The 26,543-nt window shown below is 37.8% G+C and overlaps 1 protein-coding gene across 3 annotated transcripts in view; it reads right to left on the reverse strand.

Moving 5' to 3' along the window:
- Positions 1 to 26,543, reverse strand: part of zgc:158766 (uncharacterized protein LOC100009641 homolog) — a 103,713-nt gene that overhangs the window by 6,971 nt on the left and 70,199 nt on the right. Inside the window, exons 21-25 of one of the 3 annotated variants that reach the window (XM_056474992.1) lie at positions 23,606 to 23,783; positions 15,895 to 16,011; positions 13,816 to 14,070; positions 4,918 to 5,153; positions 3,117 to 3,180 (exon numbers count right to left, since the gene is read on the reverse strand). In XM_056474992.1, coding sequence (XP_056330967.1) covers positions 3,136 to 3,180; positions 4,918 to 5,153; positions 13,816 to 14,070; positions 15,895 to 16,011; positions 23,606 to 23,783 — 831 coding nt within the window. In that variant the 3' untranslated portion in view covers positions 3,117 to 3,135. Of the gene's footprint in view, positions 1 to 3,116; positions 3,184 to 4,917; positions 5,154 to 13,815; positions 14,071 to 15,894; positions 16,012 to 23,605; positions 23,784 to 26,543 lie in introns of all 3 variants that reach the window. The other 2 variants (XM_056474991.1, XM_056474993.1) reach the window with 2 other exon arrangements.

Genomic DNA, 26,543 nt, shown 5'->3' on the forward strand with positions numbered 1-26,543 from the left:
GCGTGGAGTAGAGATCGCCCACAGCAGAGTTAATGAAGCATTGCTGTAGGTAAGTCGCACGTTTCTCCCGGGTGGAAAATGACTATTTATAAGTGTTTAAAGCACATAAATATCTGCTTTATTGTGATTGAATGTTTGAATGAATATGTTGAGACACTCATGAGTTGTGTTTGGCGTCGAGTGTGTAGCTCAATCTTGAGTTATAACGTGTTTATATAACGAGGCCTGGTTGTAATCAATTTGTGTGCTGTCTTGTGTTTTATATAGAAGTGGCCATTTTCTTTATGAACCAGCAACTATTTACACGCCCTGTCTGTCTCCATTGTACAGGTATGTTGTTAAATGTTATTAATTAATTGCTTGTAATTATTTTATTACTATTATTATTCAAAACGAGTTGCTAAAAGTCTCCACTAGGTGGGGATGTTTACTCTCTTTTTGAGTTAAATTGTATTGCTCTGTATTAAGCAGTGATTGTACATTAAGTATTGGCATTCATTGATTTGTCAAAGTGTGTTATGTTTTACATATTCATATGGTTCAAATTTACACAATACGATCACAAAGTTAAAAATAATTAATTGGCATATAAAATATATATAAAGCCGTTTTAAATAAAACGGAGAGTAGAGTAATGAAGCATTGCTGTGGAAATGGTCATTTTCTTTATGAACCAGCAACTATTTACACGCGCTGTCTGTCTCCATTGTACAGTGTGCAGTAAAAAGACAGCCAAAGCAAGACCGTCACACTAGCAGTGTGACTCTGAAGTGCTGTACTGTATGTTTGCAAGTTTTCTCCACACAATTTCGACAAAACGTTCTGCACCGTCAAAGGCACCTTGCAGGTAGCACCCAAAAGACAGAGGAAGATGCTGACCATCGCACAAAAAGTTTAACTTCTGGACATGCTAAAGGAACGTAGAAGTTACGCAGATGTAGGGCGCCAATACAGATGAAATAAATGAAGATCAACACGTTTTGATCTTTAGTTTCACTCTATAATACTGGACTTATTTTTCTATGAAGGTCTGAACTTTGAGAGTTTAAGCAAGAGAGAAAAGTAGTGTAAATATTCATGCCTGTCTAAGTGTATAAAGTGTGTAGTGAGGGGTTTTACTGCCTTAAAACATCTATAATAATTGTACAAAATAAAGCGGACTACTTCGCAGTTTTTGCATATTGCGGGTTATTTTTAGAACGTAACTCCTGTGATTAACAAAGGACCACTGTAATGCAAAGTCCCTGAAACACACATTTATATCTGATCAGCGTCTGTCAGAAACTAAAGCACGTCATGCAGACTGATAAAGCACATGAGTTTATTCATTACATGTGTTTACAGCAGAGTTTATGAGGTTTATTTCTGTTAAGCAATTTTTATGAAATGAGTGAAATCTGAATTATTAGCCTTCCTGTTCTATTTTAATCCTTTTCTATATATTTTCCCCCAGATTTCTGTTTAATGGAGAAAAGATTTGCTTAACAAATTTCTGATCATAATAGTGTTAATAACTCATCTCTAATAACTGATTTATTTTCTCTTTGCCATGATGACAGTAAATAATATTAGACTAGATATTCTTCAAGACACTTCTATACAGCTTAAAGTGACATTTAAAGGCTTAACTAGGGTAATTAGGGTAAAGTTAGGGTAATTAGCCACTCAAGCTTATTATTGATACGTACCCCTGTATACATTTCTGGAGAGCGCCAAATACATCCCAGGAGCTACGTTTTTTTGCAGTTTTCATTTTCACGAATCCATCAGAGGCCGCTGTGTAGGCTTTTTCAGATCTCAGGTTTCTCTCTCGAGTGTCATTCATGCCTGCTGTTCTCAGTAATATCCATCAGAGGCTGCTGTCGATTGACTGACTGACTGACCGATAGCCCCACCCTCCCTCTTCCCTAAACCCAACCGACAGTGTTTTCATAAGCAATCCATAAAAAAGAAAAGCCCTCATGTCCATTTTTACCACTCTTTCAGATTTTACCACATTGTCACTCTGTAATTTTCTTGTTTATTTTATATATATCTTTACCTACATTTTGAAACCATTCTTCGTCTGACTTGAATCCTATTGTTGGGGTCAACTCCTCTCTGCGGCCTCAGTTTACACTAGTACGTTTTAGTTTTAAAACGTATAAGTTTTTCTACGGTTACGCCATCTGTTCACACTACGCCGGAATTTTCAAGCGCAGAAAACGGAGCGTTTTGAAAACTCTGGAGAGACTGTTTTCTTTTTAAAGCGCTGCTGCTCCATGTCAGTGTGGATGGGGGAAAACGGAGACATCTGAAAACGGAGGCGGGACTGCAGATCTGATTGGGGCTTTTCCCTTCAATATTAAGTAGCCCTACACACAGTTCAGTCCTGAATCCTCTCCTTGTAAGTTCAGACTTCGCAAGTTTGATATGGAAAACAAACTCCAGAGGACACAGGTAAATCTTTAAAGGGAACTGTGTACTTTATAAGCTCATCATCCTGGCTACGTTGTTTCACTAACTTCTCAATAAGATGAAGACATGATATAAGTATCTGCCTATTTTCAGTTTGATATGAACGTTTTTTTATTTCATTTAGTTACTTTTCATATTAACTGAACAGACACTAAAAATGTTTAGGCCACATGTAGCTGCATATTTATTTGAGTGTCATCTTCACTGTATGCATATTTATTACAAAACAGAGCCTATAACAGAACTGCCTCCTTTAATTTTCAGTGAAAAATATGAAACATAGCCTCTCTTTTGCTGAATATCAGTTTTAATAATCAATAATGGCCATTATAAATGTATAACGTGTATAAAATGTATTGACGGAGAGCTGTTCAGAAATGCTAGGTGAAACGCTAGTGTGGATGCGGATCGTTTTCCTTCTAAAACTAAAACGTGTTATTGTACACGGGGTCTGCATCTCAAGTCTGCCAACGTACGCAGTGGATGGAATCAATGCTACTAGCTGCTTTTTGCAACATTCTTCAAAATATCTTGTTTTGTGTTCGACAGATGAAGAATCTTTAGAGCCACATGAGTGAGTAAATGATGGGGAAATGTTCATTTTTGTCTGAAGTGCCTCTTTAATAAGAACAAGCGTCAGGAATCACACCAGTACTTACTGATGTAAAAGTGTTTGATTCAGACCAGAGTGGACAGGCCTAACAGACCATGAGACGCCTGGTTCTGCTGAAACAAACACGGCAGATAACATGAGATGAAAACACTGCTGGAGAACGACACACATTGATGATTTTTGCTGACAAATCTTATTTTGACACATATTTTGGGTAAAAGCTTTGAAATTTTTTAAAAACTCAACAATACACGGGGAAAATTGACTCCTCTTTGGTTAGTCTGTCTTTAAAAGTACTGTCTTTTGGTTTCACTTTTAGAAAAACCTGTTTTTAAATGTTCAACGTTTCATTTTCTGTTTGTTTTAGCTCATCTTTGTTCTCATTTGCTTGTATAATAATGCATCACCCAATACTGTGTATTGTAGAGAATTGCAGCGGTTAACTACAGTTTAACACAGAAGACTGAACTGGTCTGACCTCAACATTAATTGTGAAAATAAAGTAAGATTAAAGAGATATAAAGTAAGAATGAAGAGATTTTCCTTTTTGCTTTTTCAGTTGAATGTAATTAAGCTTTCATTGCCTTTGTTTGTTCAGTTTTTTTGCGTTTTATTTGTGCTCATTTTCCTGTGGATTATTTTTTTTAAATGTGGCATGTATTTTACCGTTCGACAGCTCACAGCATCTATCATAATGTGAAATAAATGTACATGTTAAACAGATTATTTTAATTATTTACAGATTATTTCTTCTTAAAAAAAACAAGGTCGCTGTTACGGTAGCCTCGCGGCGTGTGTTTGGAGTTCTGCCGCGTAGACTCGCAATTTACATTTTTATCATAAAACACCTCCACATTCGCCAAGTATTTGTCTCTCCTACTTAGGGTGAACAAACTCTTAATACATTTATACAAACAAATCTACTTTTAAACGTTCTGTCTCTTGAGCATCCACTTGTTGTTTGTAGCTTTAGCCTGCTAGCAACGCTAGTCAGCTAAAGCTACCGACTTCTTTCATTCTCTTATTCTCCCACTTACTGGCTTTGCTCTTCAGCCTGTACAATGTCGCTTGTGTGAGCCTCGCTTGGTGTCCCCCGCGCTGCGGCTCTCTCATCTGAGGTAAGTGTGCAATACCACTATTAAACCACACTGAACTGAGCTAAACTGAACTAAATTTATACACTGAAAACTGAACTACACTGTTTCAATTCACTATGATCTTCTATATAAAGCTGCTTTGACACAATCTACATTGTAAAAGCGCTATAGAAATAACGGGAATTGAATTGAATTGAATTATGTTGGTGCTGTTTTGGCTCCATTGGCTTCCATTATAATCGTACCCTACTGAAAAAACCAGCTTAAATCAGCTGGTTTTAGCTGGTCAACCAGGCTGGTTTTAGAGGGGTTTTGGCCACTTCCAGGCTGGTTTCCAGCCATTTAAGGCCTGGTCTTAGGCGGTCAGGCTGGGATTCGACCAGCTAAAACCAGCTTGACCAGCCTAGTCAGCCTAAACCAGCTATGTCCAGCTTAAACCAGGCTGGTCAAGCTGGTTTTAGCTGGATTTAGCTGGTCATTTTCCAGCCTGACCACCTTAGACCAGGCTGGAAATAGCTGGAAACGAGCCTGGAAGTGGCCAAAACCCTTCTAAAACCAGCCTAGTCAACCAGCTAAAACCAGCCAACCAGCTTAGGCTGGTTTAAGCTGGATTTTTCAGCAGGGATATTGATTGCAAAGCCATGACAGCAGATAATCATGCATATTTGACTGTTGCTGGTTTTCCCTATTGGGAAGAGGCACAATCTGTCATCTTTACTGTTGCTGTGCGTGTGTGAGTGTGTTTCTCACCGCAGTGATGTAGTTAGTGCTCTGCGTCTGCAGCTCCTGCTCTGTGTGGTAGAGGATGCTGCTGGATGCTGTGGGTGGTGATGGTGATGGTGATGGTGTACACACACACGAGCCTCCATCACTGCTGTCCTTCTCCATCAGTAGAGCTGGATGATGCTGGACGGTGATGATGCTCAGATTACTGATGCTGTCGCTGGACGTGCACTGAGACGACGAGCTCTCCACACTCTCACCAACTGCGCACAACACACACATGAATTAAACACATTGCATTACAAACACACACATTTGCATTATACTTATATACTCTCACTGACTGCACGCAACACAATCACACACACATTATATTTATACACTGACACCATCACACAATACATGCACAAGTTAAAAACGCACACGTGTAATATATTTGTACACTCAACCACATGCGCGCGCACACACACACACACACAAACACACTTTATATTTATATACTCACACAGGACTGCACACATGAGTTTATGTTGAACACACACAGGCACATGCACATTATATTTATACACACACAATACACGCCTAAGTTTACATTAAAAGACACACACATACATGCATTATATATATATATATATATATATATATATATATATATATATATATATATATATATATATATATATATATGAGCACACACCACAACACAATACAGGCATGCGTTTACATTGCAAACACACACACACACGTGTATTATATTTATACACTCACACAGACTGCACACGATGCATGCATGAATTACACACACAAGCATTTTATTTATACACACATCGACTGCACACATTATGCATGCATGACTTTACATTAAACAAGCACATGCGCATACACTGGGCCCTATCATACACCCGGCGCAATGCGGCGCAATTGTTTGCTAGTTTCAGCTTAACACAAGAGTGGTTGTGACATTTTGTGGCTACGCTAGCAAATGCATTTGTGCTCATATGTGCGCTCATAGGCGTTCTGATCTAAAAAGGAGGTGTGTTGAGGCACATTGCTGGCACGTTGCTATTTTGAGGAACTTAAATAGACGGTTCAATAGTCCAGATCAAAGCTGGTCTATAGTCCAGCACAGAGCACGTTAGTTATGCACCTCGCTTACACATTGCTGAAAACACACAGGGTGTACAGCAATACACAAATATCTTTACAAATGAAAAATAATTAAAGGATTAAAATATTACAAAACATTATTTTCTAGCTTACATAAATATAAAAACAATACTTTCATGCCTTCTTCATCTCGAGGGGCTTTTTCAGTTTATTCATAACAATTTGCTTTAGTATAATGTTATTATTATTAGCAGAATTATTTATTATCTGCATATTTATATTTGTTTTATTAAAAACAAGATTAGATTTGTCCACCTTTCAGGTTTTAGACCATATGGGGCACAGCATGTGTATTGGGATATAACTCAGTTTTTGAACACACTTCATTATTATTGTTCATTTATTCCTTTGCTGAATATTAGAACTGAATTTAGAAATAGATTTAAAACAAATCTTTGTGCTTAACAAACTAAATTAATGATGTATAGGCTAATGGATGTCTGCGTACAACACGTTTCCCTATCCACGAGAGTGAAAGTGAAAGTAAATAATGAGGAGGCTCATCTCTCATTCTAGTGCTGCAGATGCTCTGTTTAACTGTTTTCTCTCTAGTGAAGCGTTCAGTTTTTACACTTACAAAGTCCGTCATGTAAATAGCAAATGCGCTATGCAACTGACTCTTAAAGGGAATGGGAGATGAGACTCTGATTGGTTTATTCTCAAAACACACCTATAACTCATTAAGAGAATAAGCTCAACCCTGTTAGACCATGCGCCACGGCGCTAAGTGGAATTTTCCGTCCTTAAAATAGCAAATTCTAAATGGATTCTGACATGCCCTTAATGCCTTTGCGCCCTGCCCTTTAGGACTTTGCGCATGGATCGTCAAAATAGAGCCCAAAGTGTTTCACAAGATTAATGATTCAAGTAAATGCTGTTCTTTTAAATACTTATTTTTAAATCAAAAATGTCCTGTCAATTTTTTTTCTTACAAACAAACAATAAAATTATTATTTATTTCTATATACAGTTAAAGTCTGAATTATTCGCCCTCCTGTGAATTTTCTTTTCTTTTTTAAATATTTCCCACATGATGTTGAACAGATTCAGGAAATTTTCACAGTATTTCCTATTATATTTTTTCTTCTAGAGAAAGTCTTATTTGCTTTATTTCGGCTAGAATAAAAGCAGTTTTTAATTGTTTTAAAGCCATTTTAAGGTCAATATTATTAGCCCCCTTAAGCAATATTTGTTTTGAATTGTCTCCAGAACAAACCACTGTTATACAATGACTTGCCTAATTAACCTAGTTAAGCCTTTAAATGTCACTTTAAGCTGTATAGAAGTGTCGTGAATAATATCTAGTCTAATATTATTTACTGTCATCATGGCAAAGAGAAAATAAATCAGTTATTAGAGATGAGTTATTAAACTATTATGATTAGAAATGTGTTGACTAAATCTGCTCTCCGTTAAACAGAAACTGGGAAAACTATACAGGAGGGCTAATAATTCTGACCATAACTGTATATAAAGCTACTGATTAAAATTCTGCGGCTGTATGAAAGCAGCGGTGTGGATCTTCATATATAGTTGAGTGTATCTGGATGATAATAGAGTGTGTGGTGAGCTGAATGTGTTCATGAACAGACAGGAAGTGTGAAACAGGAAGTGGCCCCTCTCTCTTTCGCGCTCTGCTGTGGTGTCTTTAGTTCACCAGTGGAAACTCTGAGGGCCAGAATGACTGTGGTTTCACTGGGCAGAGTGTTCACAAGACACTAAAACTCTTCCTCAGCTGACGAGTATTATTAGATGATGATTCAAGCAAGTTTCTCTTCCTGTTCAAAATGATGATGCTAATCACACCTAATAATATCTGACATTTCATGTATAATTACAATCTATTTGTTTCTGCATCTATTACATACACACATATAGACAGACTTAAATATACTACCTAACGAAAGTCTTGTCGCCTATGCATGTTTCAAGAACAGCAAATAATAACTTGACTTCTAGTTGATGATTTGGTATCAGAAGTGTCTTATATGAAAGGTAAAGGCCTCTAGATTACACTTATTTAAGCACAATAAAATATGATCATGCTTTGATTTTGAATGATTTCATTAGGACAGTAAGCTCTGACTCTGCTTAGACTAAAGTCTGGTCACTGAACCTTCAATAATGTCCAGTATAGAATATGTGGTCATGCTGCAGTGGAAACAGAATGAATATTGTGTCTGACTCCATCATGAGCTTGGAGGACTGCATCCATACATCTCTGCAATGACTCAAATCACTGATTAATAAAGTCATCTGGAATGGCAAAGAAAGCCTTCTTGCAGGACTCCCAGAGTTCATCAAGACTCTTTGGATTCATCTTCAACGCCTCCTCCATCTTACCCCAGACATACTCAATAATGGTTATATCTGGGGACTGGGCTGGCCAATCCTGGAGCACCTTTGATGTGGAGGTTGAAGTATAAGGAGCGCTATCCTGCAGGAGAATTTGCCCTCTCCTGTGGTTTGTAATGTAATGGGCAGCACAAATGTCTTGATAACTCAGGCTGTTGATGTTGATCATCCACTCTGCAGATCTCTCGCACGGCCCCATACTGAATGTAACCCCAAACCATGATTTCGCCTTCACCAAACTTGACTGATTTCTATGAGGATCTTGGCTTCATATGGGTTCCAGTAGGTCTTCTGCAGTATTTGTGATGATTGGGATGCAGTTCAACAGATGATTCATCTGAAAAATCCACCTTCTGACACTTTTCCAAACGATCAACTAGACGTCAAGTTATTATTTGTTGCTCTTACAACTGAGATCCACCACAAGACTTTTGTCAGGTAGTGTATATGAAAAGCAGAAAAAATGAATTGCAAGACTAATTTATTTAAAAACAATCAAAATGAAACATTTCTGAATACTAAATCATCCTTATTTATTGAAGTATGCCTCAAAATATTTCAGATTCTCATTTAACAGGTCGAGTGTTAGCAGGAAATGGATGTTTTTAAAATGTCAGTACCGTCAGTGCAATAGCCTAGTGGTTAGTGCGCTGACATATGCAATTAGCAATTAGCTGACATAGCAATTCAGGGCGTCCCGAGTTCGAATCCCGGCTCAAGGACATTTCCTGTCCCTACCCCCTCTCTCTCTCCCACTTCGCTTCCTGTCTGAAATACTGTCCTATCCACTTAAAGGCAAAAATAAATCTTACAAAAAAAAAAAAGTCAGTACCGACTGGTACCAAACTCGATACTTTGGACAAGAAAGTCATATAGTGGGAAAACAATGGGGATCTGACAATTATGAAACGTTAAAAACACTACAAAAAATATTTATCTACTTATTTAAAATAAGCTGAAACAACATAATTCTTAAGATTTCACTGGGATAACTAAATTTTTTAATGTTCAATCTACATAAATTTGTTAAAAGTGTTAAGCTGACTTAAACAATTTGTGTTGGGACAACATGATTGGATTGTGTGGAACCCTGCATTTTTGCAGTGTAGGCTTAAAAGTGCAGTAGGTGATCTGCCTAGTGTACACTGACACTATATATACTCACTATATATAAATATTTATACTATATATATATATATATAGTATATATATATATATATATATATATATATATATATATATATATATATATATATATATTAGATAGATATAGATATAGTATACATATAATGTTTAAATATATTTAAAAATCTGTTTTGAATGTGAATAAATAGTAAAATGTATTGTATTTCTGTGCTGTAAATCTGAATTATCATCATAATTCCTCCAGTCTTCAGAGTCACAGAAATCCTTCAGAAATCCCACTATGATGACTTCATGATCAAGAAATATCTATAATTATTATAAATGCTGAAAACATCGATATATTTATAGCTTTAAGGATTCTTTGATGAATTTACAGTCAAAAAACAGCATTTATTCCAACCTGAATGTTAGGAAACAAATGTCTTTACTGTCCCTTTTGATTCATTTAACGTACATCTGTTGCCATTTACACATTCTTTTAAATAGATTACACCATTCATTCATTCATTCATTCATTTTCTTTTCGGCTCAGTCCCTTTGTTAATCAGGGGTCGCCACAGCGGAATGACCCACCAACTTATCCAGCATATGTTTTACGCAGCGAATGCCATTTCAGCTGCAACCTATCACTGGGAAACACCCATGCACACTGATTCACACACATACACTACGGACAATTTAGCTTATCCAGTTCCCCTATAGCACATGTGTTGTGGGTGGAAACCGGAGCACCCGGAGGAAACCCACACCAACACAGGGAGAACATGCAAACTCCACACAGAAACGCCAGCTGACTCAGACGAGACTTGAACCAGCGACCTTCTTGCTGTGAGGCGATCTTGCTACCCACTGGGCCACCAGGACGGCCATAGATTATACCCTTCTTATTTAAATGAAATCTTTTAATTCTGTTTTGAAGGAAACACAAATGTACTTGTTTATTTTATCTCCATTTTAATATTTTTTTCAGAAGAAACACATCTCAGAACAGAAAACATTACTCAAACATGCACTTATATTTTACTAAAACGTCACTAAATATACTAAATTCAGAAGCTTGTTATTACAGTATGAATGTGATTAATTCATAATAACATAAGCTTTGATAGTGAAGCTTTGACAAACTCATCATATTTCTGGTCATGTTCGTGTTTAATGCAGTCAGATTAATCATGTGAAAGGCAAGTTTTAGCAGAAGTTACGCCTTTTGAATCTAACAAACCACAATTTGTCATCTTTCACACCCTTTTCAGAGTAACTGCACACCAGAGACCTTTACACTACACAACACGTCACAAATTCTGAGTCGTTTTTTTTCCAAAACAGGATATAATTAATCTTGATCATCTGCTATTAATAAACATTCGGCTAATACTATACTCTAATATGGTGATGTCACATAATATAATGTGTATAGTAATACTTATATGTTTACATTTTGCATTTTATTTAGCAGTATTTTTATTGTTATGTTGGACCTGCAATCATTAGTTTGTGAAAAGTGCTTTATATTTCATTTATATGTATATTTTAATCACAAAAGTATGAGAAGTATGATGACATATGAGCGAGTACATTCCTGAGTTTGTGCTTTCAAATTGTTAAACAGAAATAGTCACTTCTATGTGATCAATATAAACTATTAATTGACTGAACTGACTGAAAGGGCGGCACGGTGGCTCAGTGGTTAGCACTGTGGCCTCACAGCAAGAAGGCTGCTGGTTCGACTCCTGGCTGGGCCAGTTGGCATCTCTGTGTGGAGTTTGCATGTTCTCCCCGTGTTGGTGTGGGTTTCCTCCGGGTGCTCCGGTTTTTCCCACAGTCCAAACACATGCGCTATAGGGGAATTGATGAACTAAATTGGTTGTAGTGTATAAGTGTGTGTGTGAATGAGTGTTTCCCAGTACTGGGTTGCATCCGCTGTGTAAAACATATGCTGGATAAGTTGGCAGTTCAGTCTGCTGTGGCGATCCCTGATGAATACAGGAGGGGGGACAAGCATGCTTCGGCTTGGTTCAAGGCAACTGTACATAGTGTGAGTACGCCCTGAGTCTCTGATGTCTCTAGAGTGTGTGTGTGTGTGTTTTAGCTCAAAATACCACACAAATAATGTTTTATAACTCTTTGAAACTGACCCTTTCAGGTTTTGATCCTATCTGGGGCGTTTTGTGGACTGTCGCTTTAAATTCTAATGGGATTGTGTGTTTTTTTTAGGGTGGAGCTACAAATTCCTGTGTGTCAGCATAGTGGCAGATTCAAAAAACAAGACTAACGTACTATGCTAATGAGGGAGAGATGGTCATTCATATTTACAAACTGGTAAAGGTCAGTTAAGCATGACTCAAACCATCTTAAAGCCTGTCCCCGGACACCTGTAAAATGTAATCGATCTATGAGGATATCATTATGAATAGTGTTGAATGCAGCACCGAGGTCAAGTAAAACTAGTAACGAGATGCAGCCTCTGTCAGCAGCTAAAGCCACCTTTCCACTGCACAGGACAAACGACAGTCCAGAAGTCATTAATTTCCAATGAAGAGTAGTCCTGGAGCTGTGTGGAGCTTCGATCATCTCTGTATACAAAAAATTTGATCTGTTAAAATATTTGAACTTCTGCGACTGGACCGTATGCGACTGGTATCATGACAATTTATCCTACCCATCAGATTATGCTTAACACTGTATTTGAATGGTTCTGAGGTTGGGGTTAGAGATTAGGTAGGTTAGGGCGATATTACAGCTTAATATCACTACTCCACCTTAAAATTCACACTGGTAGCAAAATCTGATGGTAGCATATTGCGTCATCAAAATGTGCATGTTTTACCGTCATGCATTTAAAAAAACGCTAAAATAAAAGCTAAAATCTATAATCCATGTGTAATCCCACAGCAAATTTTCACATCTGACACTCGCTGTCAGAAAAGTCTGATGGCTGGGAATGACCTTACAGTGTCTGGGATAACAGTACTGGTGTTTTCCTGTGCTAGATGAATATGGCCACGATGTAAATGCACAGTACAGTTACGAGCTTTAATATTTTATATTCTATTATTTGTATTATTCTGTTATTTTACAGTTACGAGCCACCTTATAGCGTTATGATAACATGATATCATTGCCTTCAGTGACGTCCTGAATATAAATACCAAAAAAAATAACACAACTGGAATAACTACAGCAGTCCTGATCATCGATCTCATATGAAGCCAGAGATCTCGATGACATGTAATGATGTGTGCAGGTGCTGTAGTGCTGTCCCATTTCTTAGGGGTAAGTTTTGAAGCCCTTCCCTTTCTCATTCTGTTTCAAGGGGAAGGTGTACAAAAGTAGAATTGGGATTGGGCCTAAATCGTTGACTATTTTCTAGTTTCTGTACTATGTTGAGACCTAAAACTTGACTTTAAAAGCATTGTCCGTCTTTAGAAAGGAGCATAATTGGGCAGACAGAACTTTTTTCTAGAATTTTAGACATGAATGGATGATTTAGAGTGGGGGAAATAAGTATTGAACACATTGTCATGTTTTTTCCTGTGAATAATATCTCCAAAGGAGCTGTTGACATGGAATTGAACCAGATTTAGGTAAATACCCAAACAATAAACACATAAAAAAGCACTGAACTACTGAAAATGTGAAGTCACATGCATTGCTCAGGTGTGAGTTTCTCACAGACTTCAACAGAGTGTCAAATCTTGATGCTTCTGTGGGTCTCGTCTATCAAATTTGAGCTTTATTTTGTATTCTCTACTGAATTCGCATCAGGTGATTGGCTGGGCCATTCCACAGCTTGATTTTCTTTCTTTCTCTGAAAGCATCTGAGAGTCTCCTTGGCTGTGTTTTGGATCATTGTCTTGCTGAAATGTCCACCCTGGTTTCATCTTCATCCTCCTGCTCATGTAGATGTTGGACTGAAGCAGCTGATATTCATCTACACTGAGGAAGGGCAGAGGGTTGCTGAAGAACTACTGAGAGATTTCAGCTGCTGTCTGGGCTTTCACTGTTGACCTACACCTCCCTTTCTTCATGTGTTCTGCATCATTTCATTTTATTACACATAACTTAATTTCTAAACTAATTAGATTTGTTTTCTTTGCACATATGGATGTCTTTGGTTGTTATCAACATCTGGTGAAAATTTAAAGTCAACGGCACCTTTAGAAAAATGTTTTCTGAGAAAAATGGTGACGTGTTCAATACTTATTTCCTCCGGTGTTTGTCTATAAATATTGTAGTGTGCTGAAGGAGTGGACTCACTCATACTGTTCTGGATGGAGGATTCGTGCTCCAGCTCGTCCTCCTCGATGCAGTCGTAGGGCCAGTGGGACGGGTGGATGTGGGATGGGTGGATCTGGGCCTGGTGGGTGTGGGACGGGTGGAGGTTCAGCAGAGATGAGGACGACTGGCTGCTGGAGGACGAAGAGCTGCTGTTGGAGATGGTGGAGTGAGGGCGCTTAAAAGGCGTTGAGTGATCCACTGAAGACAACGCTATTGACGTGCGCGTCCTCGAATCTACACACACACACACATAGAAAGACATTTATTTTTGTACATTGTGAGGACTCTACAAACACACACACGACACAGGTTTGTTTTTGTGAATTGTGAGGACTCTACAAACACACACACAGGTTTGTTTTTGTGAATTGTGAGGACTCTACAAACACACACACAGGTTTGTTTTTGTGAATTATGAGGACTCTACAAACACACACACACAGGTTTGTTTTTGTGAATTGAGAGGACTCTACAAACACACACACACAGGTTTGTTTTTGTGAATTATGAGGACTCTACAAACACACACACACACACAGGTTTGTTTTTGTGAATTGGAGGACTCTACAAACACACACACAGGTTTGTTTTTGTGAATTGTGAGGACTCTACAAACACACGCACACACACACAGATTTGTTTTTGTGAGGACTCTACAAACACACACATATGACACAGGTTTGTTTTTGTGAATTGTGAGGACTCTACAAACACACACACACAGGTTTGTTTTTGTGAATTATGAGGACTCTACAAACACACACACACACACAGGTTTGTTTTTGTGAATTGGAGGACTCTACAAACACACACACAGGTTTGTTTTTGTGAATTGTGAGGACTCTACAAACACACGCACACACACAGATTTGTTTTTGTGAGGACTCTACAAACACACACATATGACACAGGTTTGTTTTTGTGAATTGTGAGGACTCTACAAACACACACACACAAAGGTTTGTTTTTGTGAACTGTGAGGACTCTACAAACACACACAGGTTTGTTTTTGTGAATTTTGAGGACTCTAAACACACACGACACATATTTGTTTTTGTGAATTGTGAGGACTCTAAACACACACACACACACGACACATATTTGTTTTTGTGTATTGTGAGTACTACAAACACACACACACCCACAAACACACACACACACACACGACACATATTTGTTTTTGTGAATTGTGAGTACTACAAACACACACACACACACGACACAGGTTTGTTTCTTGTGAATTGTGGGGACATTCCATAACCTTCCATTGTTTTTCTATTGTACAAACTGTATTTTCGATCCTTCTCCCCCAACCTTATGCCTAATCCAACCATTAGAGGAACTGTGTGTGTGCAGTTTTACTTTCTAAAATAACCCATTCTGTCATGTGTAAGCTTTTTGAGAAATGAGCACATTAGCAATGCCCTCATAACTCACTTCCTCCTGTAAAACTTGTGCCATATCCATCAGATTACACACATTTGTGTCTTGATATGTCACAAACACACACACACACACCCAGTTTGTGAGAGTGTGTGTGTGGGGTGTGTCCTGCTTTGAACTTGTGTGTTTCCACATCTAATGCGTGAAGATCAAAGTTTTCCAACAGCTCAGAAACACACACAGAACACAAGCCCGTACAGGAGTGTGATCCGGTGTAATGAATGAAGAGACACACAGATATATTCACACTGCTCTGACTGAACCCTCATCCTGAAGATCAGATCAGATCAAAGGCCACATCCTGCTGGGCTTCTCTTTTCCTCATAATAATACACCAGCATACAAGACACAAAGACCAACACCTTTGATCAGTATTTCACACGCTAGGCCTGAGTCTTCGCCATGACGTTCAGCACTGATAGTATGTGCTGTCGTCAGAGCAAAGATAAAATAAATCAGTCATTAGAAATGAGTTATTAAAACTAATACGATTAGAAATGTGTTGAAGAAAATCAGAACATGGGGAAAAATGTACAGGGGGCTAATAACTCTGACTTCAACCACATATATATATATATATATATCCTCTTGTGTTTATATAAAGATGAATCTCACCGGAGCTCTTCATGGTGTAGTCGACGGCTCGATCGCTGATGGCAGAATCGCTGGGTTTGATGTCCATGAACGGTTTGTTCCCGATCCCCATCGACACCATCTCCTGCATCCGCAACTCTGAATAAAACACAACAACATCATTCACAAGCTAAACATCAGCACTCACAACAACACAACCAGAACATGCACAAGCTCAACAACACACACTAGTGATGCGTTATATCCGCGGGCGCTGCGGATAATCCGCGGGTCGGGCGGCTCGGGTAATAAAAAAATAAATTATGATTAATTGCAGGTGGGTTGTGGGTGGATGTAGCGGGACATGGCAGTGGACTAGCGAACAAGCAGAAAGTGGGCTTTGCAGATTGGGAAGATATGAGACGCCCAATAATAGGCTAATGCAGTGATAGGGAACCTATGCCACATGTGGCTCTTGAACAAAAAATACGTGTCTGTAATATTGTACAGTTTAAAAACTTATAACATCACTAGAAATCAGTTTTCTACTGAAATAAAATTACAATATTTATATTTCGACCAATGCATGTGTGCGGTGCTGTGGATGAAATTGAATCGCGACACCAATGAATCAGCGGTGTAGTCGGGGCTATACGCACGTATACTCAGTTTTTTCCACTAGCTGTTTGGGTATTACGACTTCTGAGGATCAATACTTGCGTATACCCTCGGTATACTCACTTGTTTTGCTGATTAGACTTCCCTTTATTACATGTATTGGCATGCCCTTTAACTGTATACCAAATGTTTTTTAACTCTCATCTTAATTTGTTTTTCGAAGTCAACTGAATGATGTCTCGCTGAAACGTTCAGGTCAAATTATAATACAGCATTGGTCGGTTGGGTGGGTTAATAGTACACCACCTTTTTTTTTAGGACTAAACCACTGCAATGAATGGCAAATGCTTGTGCGTGGTTCCCATAAAAATATAAGTTGTTTTGCCCTTCATTGACTCAATATATAAAATATATATTCATTGACTCAATATGTAAAATATATATTTTTTTTGTTCTCCAAAACTAGCAAAAATGTATATAATGACAATAATATATGCTCTTTAAAACTAGCCAAAATGATGGTCGCATACTTTATTATGAATTATTTAAAGTGTAATTTTTTATAGTAGTTAAATGTTTGTTTATTTTAAATTATGTTGCCTTTCAGAAAAAAAAAAATAGAGTTTCTTTACCAGAAATGTAATTAAATTGTCCTTACTTCATTGATGGACATGTGTTGCTTCATATTTGTTTATTTTTAGTTGTGTATGAGCATAAAGGTTTTGTTTAAACCTCTATTATTTATAGTAGTAGTATTGGGGTGCATATGAGTATATATACCCCAATGGCTCTTTACAAAAATGCATTTGTCAAAAATTTCAGAAATGGCTCTTTGCTGAAAAAAAGGTTCCCGATCCCTGGTACTGGGAAACACCCATACACGCTAGCATTCAGACACATACACGTTTAAGATTTGAGGTGATAACATCGCCATGATGGTCAAAGAAATGGAAACACTGTTTATGTTTCACTATAAAGGCTAAAGATCTTAATTATTATATTTGCTTCATTTTTGCAGCCTAGGGCTATACTTCTCACCATGTATTGTATCCTTTCTAAAACACACAGTATAGTGTAAAAGCATGTTTATTACTAAGAAAACAAAACAAACAAGGAAAATGATATTTTAATTGAACATAGAGGTGGGCGATATGACCTAAAATTAATATCTTGGTATTTTTCATCTTTTGAACGGTGACGGTATAATATCATGGTATTACTTTCAATAGCAAAATAATATACATCTCAAGGAAGAACGGACAAAAGAAAGTCTCACTTCTATCACTCTTTAAAGTTTTGGTTTGGGTCATTGTAAATGCTCAGTCTCGTTATGAGCTGATCTTCATTTCTCTGTGTTGGTGGAATAAAGCAGGCGAGTCAGCCGCACCAATTTATGAGCAGACAGAGCAGGATTCTCATGATGACCACCAGCGCAATTCCGCTCTTTGTTATGAGCCGTAGTTTCAGTGTAAACTTAGTAAAGGTGAGTTTCTTTGGCGATGATGTGTACAGTGTTAGATTTTATATTTAGCGGACATTTGCGCTGAACACGCGGTGAATGCAACGCATGGAGATTCGGGCACCTTCTCTGAAAACACTCGATTGATCTCAGCTGGCGGATCAACATTTACCTCATGTCATGATCGCTGTCATCTGCGCCATTATTATTATTATAACTTTAGGTGAGGTTTGCAAACCTGTGCACTTTTCACTCTTCAGCCGTTTGCATTTCCTGCAGTAACAAAAGCTCCCTGTTATCTGACAGCGGGAAGCGTTGAGTGACTGACAGCTAATATGAACCAATACAGCAGCAGGGTAGAGCGATTCAGCAAGTTTTTAGAGAAAATCAAATCAGATTGCACTACAACCATTATATTCAGACACACAAATGCTCCCAAATATATTATGAGGGCGCATAGATTACATTTCGGGCGCTCATGCGACCAAAATGGTTGCAATTTCGAGCCCTGTAGTATAAGGACATGTATTCAGACCACAACTGAACGTTTAAAGAAAATTTAATGCCTTATTTAGAATTAGCTATTATTGATGTAAATGCAGCCGTTCAAGGCGCATAATTGACTTATTACGGTATTGACGGCATTAGAAAATCCATGTCGTGGCGCAATGTCACACCGGTGATGACTATGACACCAGTGTACCGCCCACCCCTAATTGAACACATCACATAATGTACAACACACATACAGTACTGTCATATTGTGAAAAGGTAAAGCTGAAAATCTATGGTTAAAGCGCCACCCAGTGGCCAAAAGCTGCTGGCACACATAGGTACCTCTGCGGCGGCGTTAAGAATAGCGGCAGACCGACCGTTTTGAAGTAGTGACATCTGTACACTACGGCCAATTTAGATAACCCATTTTCTCCTATAGCGCATGTGTTTGGACTGTGGGGGAAACCGGAGCACCCGGAGGAAACCAACGCCAACATGGGGAGAACATGCAAACTCCACACAGAAATGCCAGCGAACGCAGTTGACCGGGTTACCCACTCCACCACCATGCTGCGCTATTATTATGATTATTACTATTATTATAACCATTATTGAAATTATTATTATAATCATTATTATTATTAGGTTACTTTTATAATACAAAAAATAGTGCAAACTACTTTTTTTTTTTATTATTTTTTCGGGGTTTTCACCTTTATTCAATAGGACAGTAGAGAGTATAGACAGGAAAGCATGGGGAGCAGAGAGAGGGGAGGATCAACATAGGACTGCGAGGCGGAATCGAACTCGGGTCGCCGTGAGCACCGGAGTGCATGTGTCGACACAATAACCACTACACCACTGGCCAGTTACTAATCCGCGATTGGTAAATGTAGCTTGTGTGGACGCTACTGCGCTACTTGACTAATAAAATAGCTTCGCTACTGAAAAGCTATTTGATTTAGAAAGTAGCAACGCAACCGCCACGCTACTGACAAATGTAGTTAAGCTAGTAGCATCACTACTTTTAGCGATGCTACTGCCCAACACTGATTATTATTATTATTCATTCATTTTCTTTTCAGCTTAGTCCCTTTATTAATCTGGGGTCACCACAGTGGAATGAACCGCCATTATTATTATCATTATTATTATCATGATGACGTGTATACAGTATGTCTATTCAAACACACACCCAAAACCCAGTGTCCACTTGAGCTCCGCATCAAATCATGCACGTACAGAATCCACTTGGGAAACAGTGATAGTGATTGATTTATCACTATGGAGCGCATCAGACAGTCGTTGCATGAACTGACTGTTTTGAGGATTGCATAGGGGCAATAGTGCCTGTAATGAAAAGCAAATGAATCGCGCCGTTTTTATGTGTATTTCAAAGTGTTTTCATGCCTAAATAAAATAAAAGCACAGAACAAATTCACATTTAAGAGCAAAGGGCGGCCCCTGGTGGTTCGGCAGTATGGGTTGCATATCGGGAGGATCGGCTCTTCACAGAAATATAAAAAATACGGGAGAAATACCTTTACGAGATGACAGCGGGATAGAAATGTAAAATACGGGAGAATCCCGGGAAAAACGGGAGGGTTGAGAGGTATGACACAACAGCAAACACTCACAGGAACAGGCTTTAATACCACAGCGTTCCTCCACAACGGTTTCTATTGCAACACATTTCTGGCTTTTAAGAAGAACCACGAGACAGAAGCGGCTCACAGTGAGACCACAGCGCTGGAAACACTCACACACACGCACACACACAGACACACATGTCCACACAAAGGTTTCTGCTCATGCATGGCTTTGTTTTGTCTGGTTAGAAACTAATCTGTAAAAAAAAGCCTCCCTGATGCTTCAAATGATTCTTATAAGAAATGACATTACTGCAGGTGTGAATGTTTAGCTCAAATAAATAAATAAATAGGGCATCACGATGGCTCAGTGGGTAGCACGATCGGCTCACAGCTTGAAGGTCACTGGTTTGAGTCCCGGCTGGGTCAGTTGGCGTTTCTGTGTAGAGTTTGCATGTTCTCCCCGTGTTGGCGTGGGTTTCCTCCGGTTTCCCCCACAGTCCAAATACATGCGCTATAAGGGAATAAGGGAAAGCTAAATTGTCCGTAGTGTGAATGAGAGTGTATGGGTGTTTCCCAGTGATTGGTTGCAGCTGGAAAGGCATCCACTGTGTAAAACATATACTGGATAAGTTGGCGGTTCATTCCGCTGTGTCGATCCCAAATTAACAAAGGGACTAAGCCGAAAAGAAAATGAATGAATGAAATAAATGAATGAATTACAAGGAAATAATTCTGAAGAACAGATTGCTTGTTTATTGATAATGAGTTGTTTAAAAAAGAATGGAAATGAGCAGCATGAACAATTATTTATTCAAACAAATTAAAAGTTGAAAGTGCATTATAAAAGTAATAGAATATTATGCAAACTTCAGCTTTTAGATTGAATTAAATGTATTGAAATTAAAATATTAATTTAATAATAATTTCTATATTATATTCTACAAATAAAAGTGATTTTAAATGTGAGTTTTTAAAATAAAGAAAACCAGCAGACTGAGTGTTCAACAAATGAATAAATGAATCAAAAATGCCCAATTAATAAGATTAAAAATGTTATTGGCAAAAAATATTTTTGTAATTCAAACAAATAATCAACAACAACAATAATAATTGTTATTATTATTATTAGGTTACTTTAAATAATTACACATTTGTATATACACAGGATGTCTATAATACCCTTTTTAAAAGATTCTTTCACATGAAGTGGTCAATAAACAACAACAACTCAATGTTTTTATTCATTTTTATTCTTTTGTTTATTTGTGTTACTTTGTATTTAATTTTCATTTTATTTAGCTTTTAATTGTATTTTGTATTGATATATAGTGGTCTGTTTCCACTGAGTGGTACGGTACGGTTCGGTATGCTTTTATGTCCATTTGTATGCTTTTATGGCAAACTTTTAGACCCGAGGGCCACATCAAGTTTTGCAAACCAAGTGAAGATCATTGTAAATGGTGAAGGAAACCACGCGAACGAACATGTCACTTTCAGGTCAGAATAACAACACCTGCGTAAACGAGTGCCATTTAGGAGCAGTGAGGACATAAATAAAAATTAAAAAGGATGTAAGCATGTCACCAGAGTGGCTTTTTGGTTTCTTTTCTTGTGCATCCCAGCCACCAGCTCTCCATCTGAAAGAGTTTTTAGCATAGGGAGTAATATAGTCACTCAACTTCACAGTCTGTAATGCTGCAGGATGTACTTGAATAATGATGGCTGGTTATTTTACTTGAAAGCTCAGATTTGATTATCATCATTTGTGTTGTTGACAGAGTTTAAGGTTAACTGTATCATTATTATTGACATCTTACAGACGTTGATCTACCTTCACCATTGCACACACTTTGTAACATTTTAATTATCAAGTTTAAGAGTCTCTTTAACACTCATGTTTATTTTAATTATAAAGAGATCAGATATTTTGTTTAAATATTTTAGTTTTTGACTATTAACACGATTTGCCTTAGTAATGTTGGTAAATAAAAAAGTGGTTAAATAAAAACAAATCCTAATATTCCTAAATGTAGTGTTAAAATATTCAATAATTATCTATATCAAATGATACAAAACATGATTTCTTTTTTTTTTTTTTTTTTGCAATATCGCCCAGCCCCATGTTGCGTGTTGTTTTTGAACCCAAATAAGGTCTAAATGTCTGCTGTGTGTAGTTTTTCTGTAATTGATAACATATTAGAGACTGTAAGGGTCTATATGTGTTCATAGCAAACAAGTATTAATGGAGTGGGTGTTGAGAGTGTTGATCAGTATAAGTATTTGGGAACTCATTCATTCATTTTCTTTTCGGCTTAGTCCCTTTATTAATCCGGGGTCACCACAGTGGAATGAACCGCCAACTTATCCAGCACATGTTTCACGCAGCGGATGCCCTTCCAGCTGCAACCCAGTACTGGGAAACATCCACACACACTCATTCACATACATACACTACGGACAATTTAGCTTACTCAATTCACCTGTACCGCATGTGTTTGGACTGTGGGGGAAACCGGAGCACCCAGAGGAAACCCACGCAAACGCAGGAAGAACATGCAAACTCCACACAGAAACGCCAACTAAACCCAGCCGACACTCGAACCTGCGACCTTCTTGCTGTGAGGCAACAGCACTACCTACTGCGCCACTGCATCATCGTATTTGGGAACCGTTTTAGATAATAAATTGTCCTTTCTGTTAATACTAATATTTTGTGTAAGAAGGGGCAACAAAGATTATAGTGCTTACAGAAATTAAGATCTTTTAATATAGATAAATCCCTCATGTGCATGGTTTACAGTTCATACATTCAGTCACTGTTATCCTTTGCTTTGTTGGTTCAATTCTCTAAGTGTGAAAAGTAAGAGTTGTTTGGAGAAAATTGTGAACCTAGGAGTAAAAATAACAGGGAGAAAACAGATGACCACGGCTCAGTTATACCATAGACAAGTTTTGAGTACAGCTCAGAGTATTCTGTCCGATGATTCCCATCCTATGCACCTCGAGTTTTATCTTCTCCCTTCTGGTATTCGATACAGAACTCCTATTAGTAAAACAGATCAGTTTAAACTTTCATTCATCCCCTCAGCTGTAAAGTTAAAAAATTTAGGGTAGAATTTGTATTATATAATGTGTATTTGTGTATTATGTGTGACATGTTTGTATGCTGCAATCAAATTGCCTTCGGGAAATGAATAAAGTCTGACTGGCTGATATATGTTGTATTCATTTATTTATATTATATAATTGCAGACGTCACAGTAGGCTATTTCGCACTGATCTGATCACTGATCTGCAGTCATAATCAAATCATGTTCATAGTAAGGTTAGTAATGAACATTTATACACAAGTATTTATGTGTATAAAGCATCTGTTTTGTGAGTAGTGCTTCTCGTATGATATGTGAACGACCTGTACAGCTTTACTGTAGACATTTCCTCGAGCGAAAATGACGTTGACTGAAACTTTCTGCCGTACACCACCACCATTGGTACCCTTTGGCAGTGCACACACAAGCCTGATTAGAGAATGCACAAGAGCCAATTTTGTCTCTTTTAGAAGCAAGGGGATTTCACTGTGTTTTCTGACCTCTGTTTCGTAGAGCTTGTCTCCACAGGATCTTCCCGATGACGCCGGTCCAGACGCTCTTCACCTCAGCGGATGCGGCCTGCAGGATGAAGGTGTCCTGAGTTTTCCTGCGACGAAACCAGATCTCGAACCGCAGGCCGCTGTCGCCCACACTCTCCGTCATGCCGATCTCTGCTGTCTGAAACACACACACACAAACACAGTCAACATGGGAAAGTGAACATCCTTTTAACACAGTTTCATGCTTTTCTGTATCAGGAGCAGTGTTGGGGAAAATGCATTACAAGTACTAATATTATTACTGATATTAGTAGTGATAATATTTGAGCTACTCTTAAAAATGTAATGTGTGTAACTTTTTACTTTAACTAATGTGTTTTAACAAAAATAAATAGCAGAATTGAACTGAACATAGTTATTTTAATAAATCACACGCTCAATAGAGTGGAGGAACTATGACGTCAATTTGTATGCAAAAACCCGGAAGCGAGTTCGCATTTTAGCAGTTCTGGTTCCCTCGTCCCAAAGTCAATGGGTTTTTTTAATGGGATTTTAGTTAACCAGTTAAACTCAGCGGACCGACGTCATCGACTTTCGCTTTAAGATAAGGGCTAGCATTGCACCAGACCCCCTTAAGTGGTTTGAAAGTGTAGAATCTATATTTTATGCACATATGCATCACTTTGGTTTTTATTCTACTGTACAAAAGTTATTTACACTTAAATACACAGTATTTTGGATACCCGAGCTGGGTATTGAACATTGGCCCATTTTCATATTTTTCATATGGTTCATATATGACACATGTACAAGTTATAGCTCAAATGAAAGCTCTTGCCGGTGCTCATACGGTTTTAGCATTCTTTTTACTGAATTATATTCTCATATCAAACAGTTGTCGAATGAATCGGTGTGTTTCCATGGCGCAGAAGTGAAAACAATACATTTATGATCAATAAGCAGCCCCAGATAGCACAGACAGCTGTCATCTCTTACCTTACGCTGTGCGCTTCAGGGCCATTTCTCGCCTGTTTTTGAGCTGATGTGTATAAGTAATCCTTTTATATGTCTGACAGAGTCCAAACACAGTGAATTATGTTTGATCAAACAAAAGAATAGTGAAATATGAAGACGATGATCGATCCCTGTGGCTTGTGCAGCACCTCTCATCAGTTGGAATACAATAACTTTTGCATAGATTATGGTGGAGACATTTTTCTTTTTTCCTATGATTACAGACATGTGCAGGAACCACCAACATTAATTACAGCAAGCTAGACCACACAGCACCTGAAAGGTCCACTTTCAAATTTGAGTTTATAAAAAAAATACAAAAAGCGCCTCCCCTTTTTAGGTGTTTATTATAACACACACACAACATTTACAGTTATGTTAAAGACTTTCAATAGTGTTTTATGAAAATTCAAAGGGTTTTCTTTAAAATGATAGCAAAGTTTTGCATTTACACATCTGCATGTGGATTTGGGAAGCTTGGGAAGCAAAATCCAGGCGGAAATCCCAAAATAGCACTAGAGTTTAACTGGTTAAATCACTAAAATAAGGTCCGTGGCGAACAAGACACTTTCACGTTTAATTCTACGACATAATTTAATTCTACGACACTCTTGATTTTTTAAATCGGTTACGCTTCTTTAAAAAGACGGTTACTATCAAGTTGCTAAATGGGACTACAGGCACACCGCCACTATACATTATACGTCATTAATTATACGACATTATTCGTCATCAAGCTGAACTCGTCTGGAACGCAGCTCGCTTGCCTTATGCATTTGGACTCATCTGTTATTTAAGTATTTTCATGAATAGTATTTTATAGTTTGTATTTTTCTAAATTCATATGTGTGTAGATAATGCCTTCACTTGCAGTGGTGTAAGTTAACCAACTAAAAATACTTAGATTACTGTAATTGAGTAGTTTTTCCTCAGGAATTGTAATTTACTAAGAAGTTTAAAAAATATATACTTTTACTTTCTCTTGAGTACATGTTTAGTGCAGTATCTGTGCTCTTTTACTCCGCTACTTTCCTTCAACCTGCAGTCACTACTTTATTTATTCTTGTCTATGGGGATTAGACAAATCAGTCCTGTGATTCCTGTCCAATCAAATCACACATAGAAGGTAAATCACATTATAATGAACTACCTCAAGACATGGGTGATTTATAATTGCAGCAAACTGTTTGAAAGTGTTAAAAGTGTCCAAGAAGATGTCCAAAATCAGTACACGCACTGACCCAGAGACTGTTTAGATGCATGTCACTGATGAGAAGATGACGGATGTTTACTGTATGATGACCGAAATGGCGTCATGACGTCAGATTGATGTTGTACCTCAACTTGAAAAATTAAAATTGGGTTGTCGTCAGAACCCAACGTAAGGCCGACCTCAATGTCCAACGTCCAACCTAAAAACAACCAAATATCAACGTCTAATGATGTTACAGCTTGACGTTGTGTGGACATCACAATACCAGAGGAATAAATATTAGTGTTTGACGTCAATGTGGCGTTGGTTTTAGGTGTTGGGTCGATGTTAGATCAACGAAATATCATCGTCATTTGACGTCTTTATTGGACATCAAAATAACTTTGTCCTTAGACGCTGACTAGACGTTGAATTTTGATCACCTGACGTCACAACCTAAATCTAACCTAATATTAACGTCTTATGACGTTGCGTGCCTGCTGGGCAATAACTAAATGCACTACAGAATGTTACGTTTACACACATCTACAAATTACATGTAAACGCATCAGTTTTTTACAGCGTAATACTCACTACTCTTTACTCTTGAGTCCTTTTGAAAGGGCTACCCTTTATTCATACTTTGAGTAATATTCACTACAGATACTTTTACTCTGCTTGCACTACATTTTTTGGCAAGTAATGGTACTTTAACTTAAGTATGATTTTTCA

The sequence above is a fragment of the Danio aesculapii genome, chromosome 16 (genome assembly GCF_903798145.1).
Source record: "Danio aesculapii chromosome 16, fDanAes4.1, whole genome shotgun sequence".
NCBI classification, from domain to species: domain Eukaryota; kingdom Metazoa; phylum Chordata; class Actinopteri; order Cypriniformes; family Danionidae; genus Danio; species Danio aesculapii.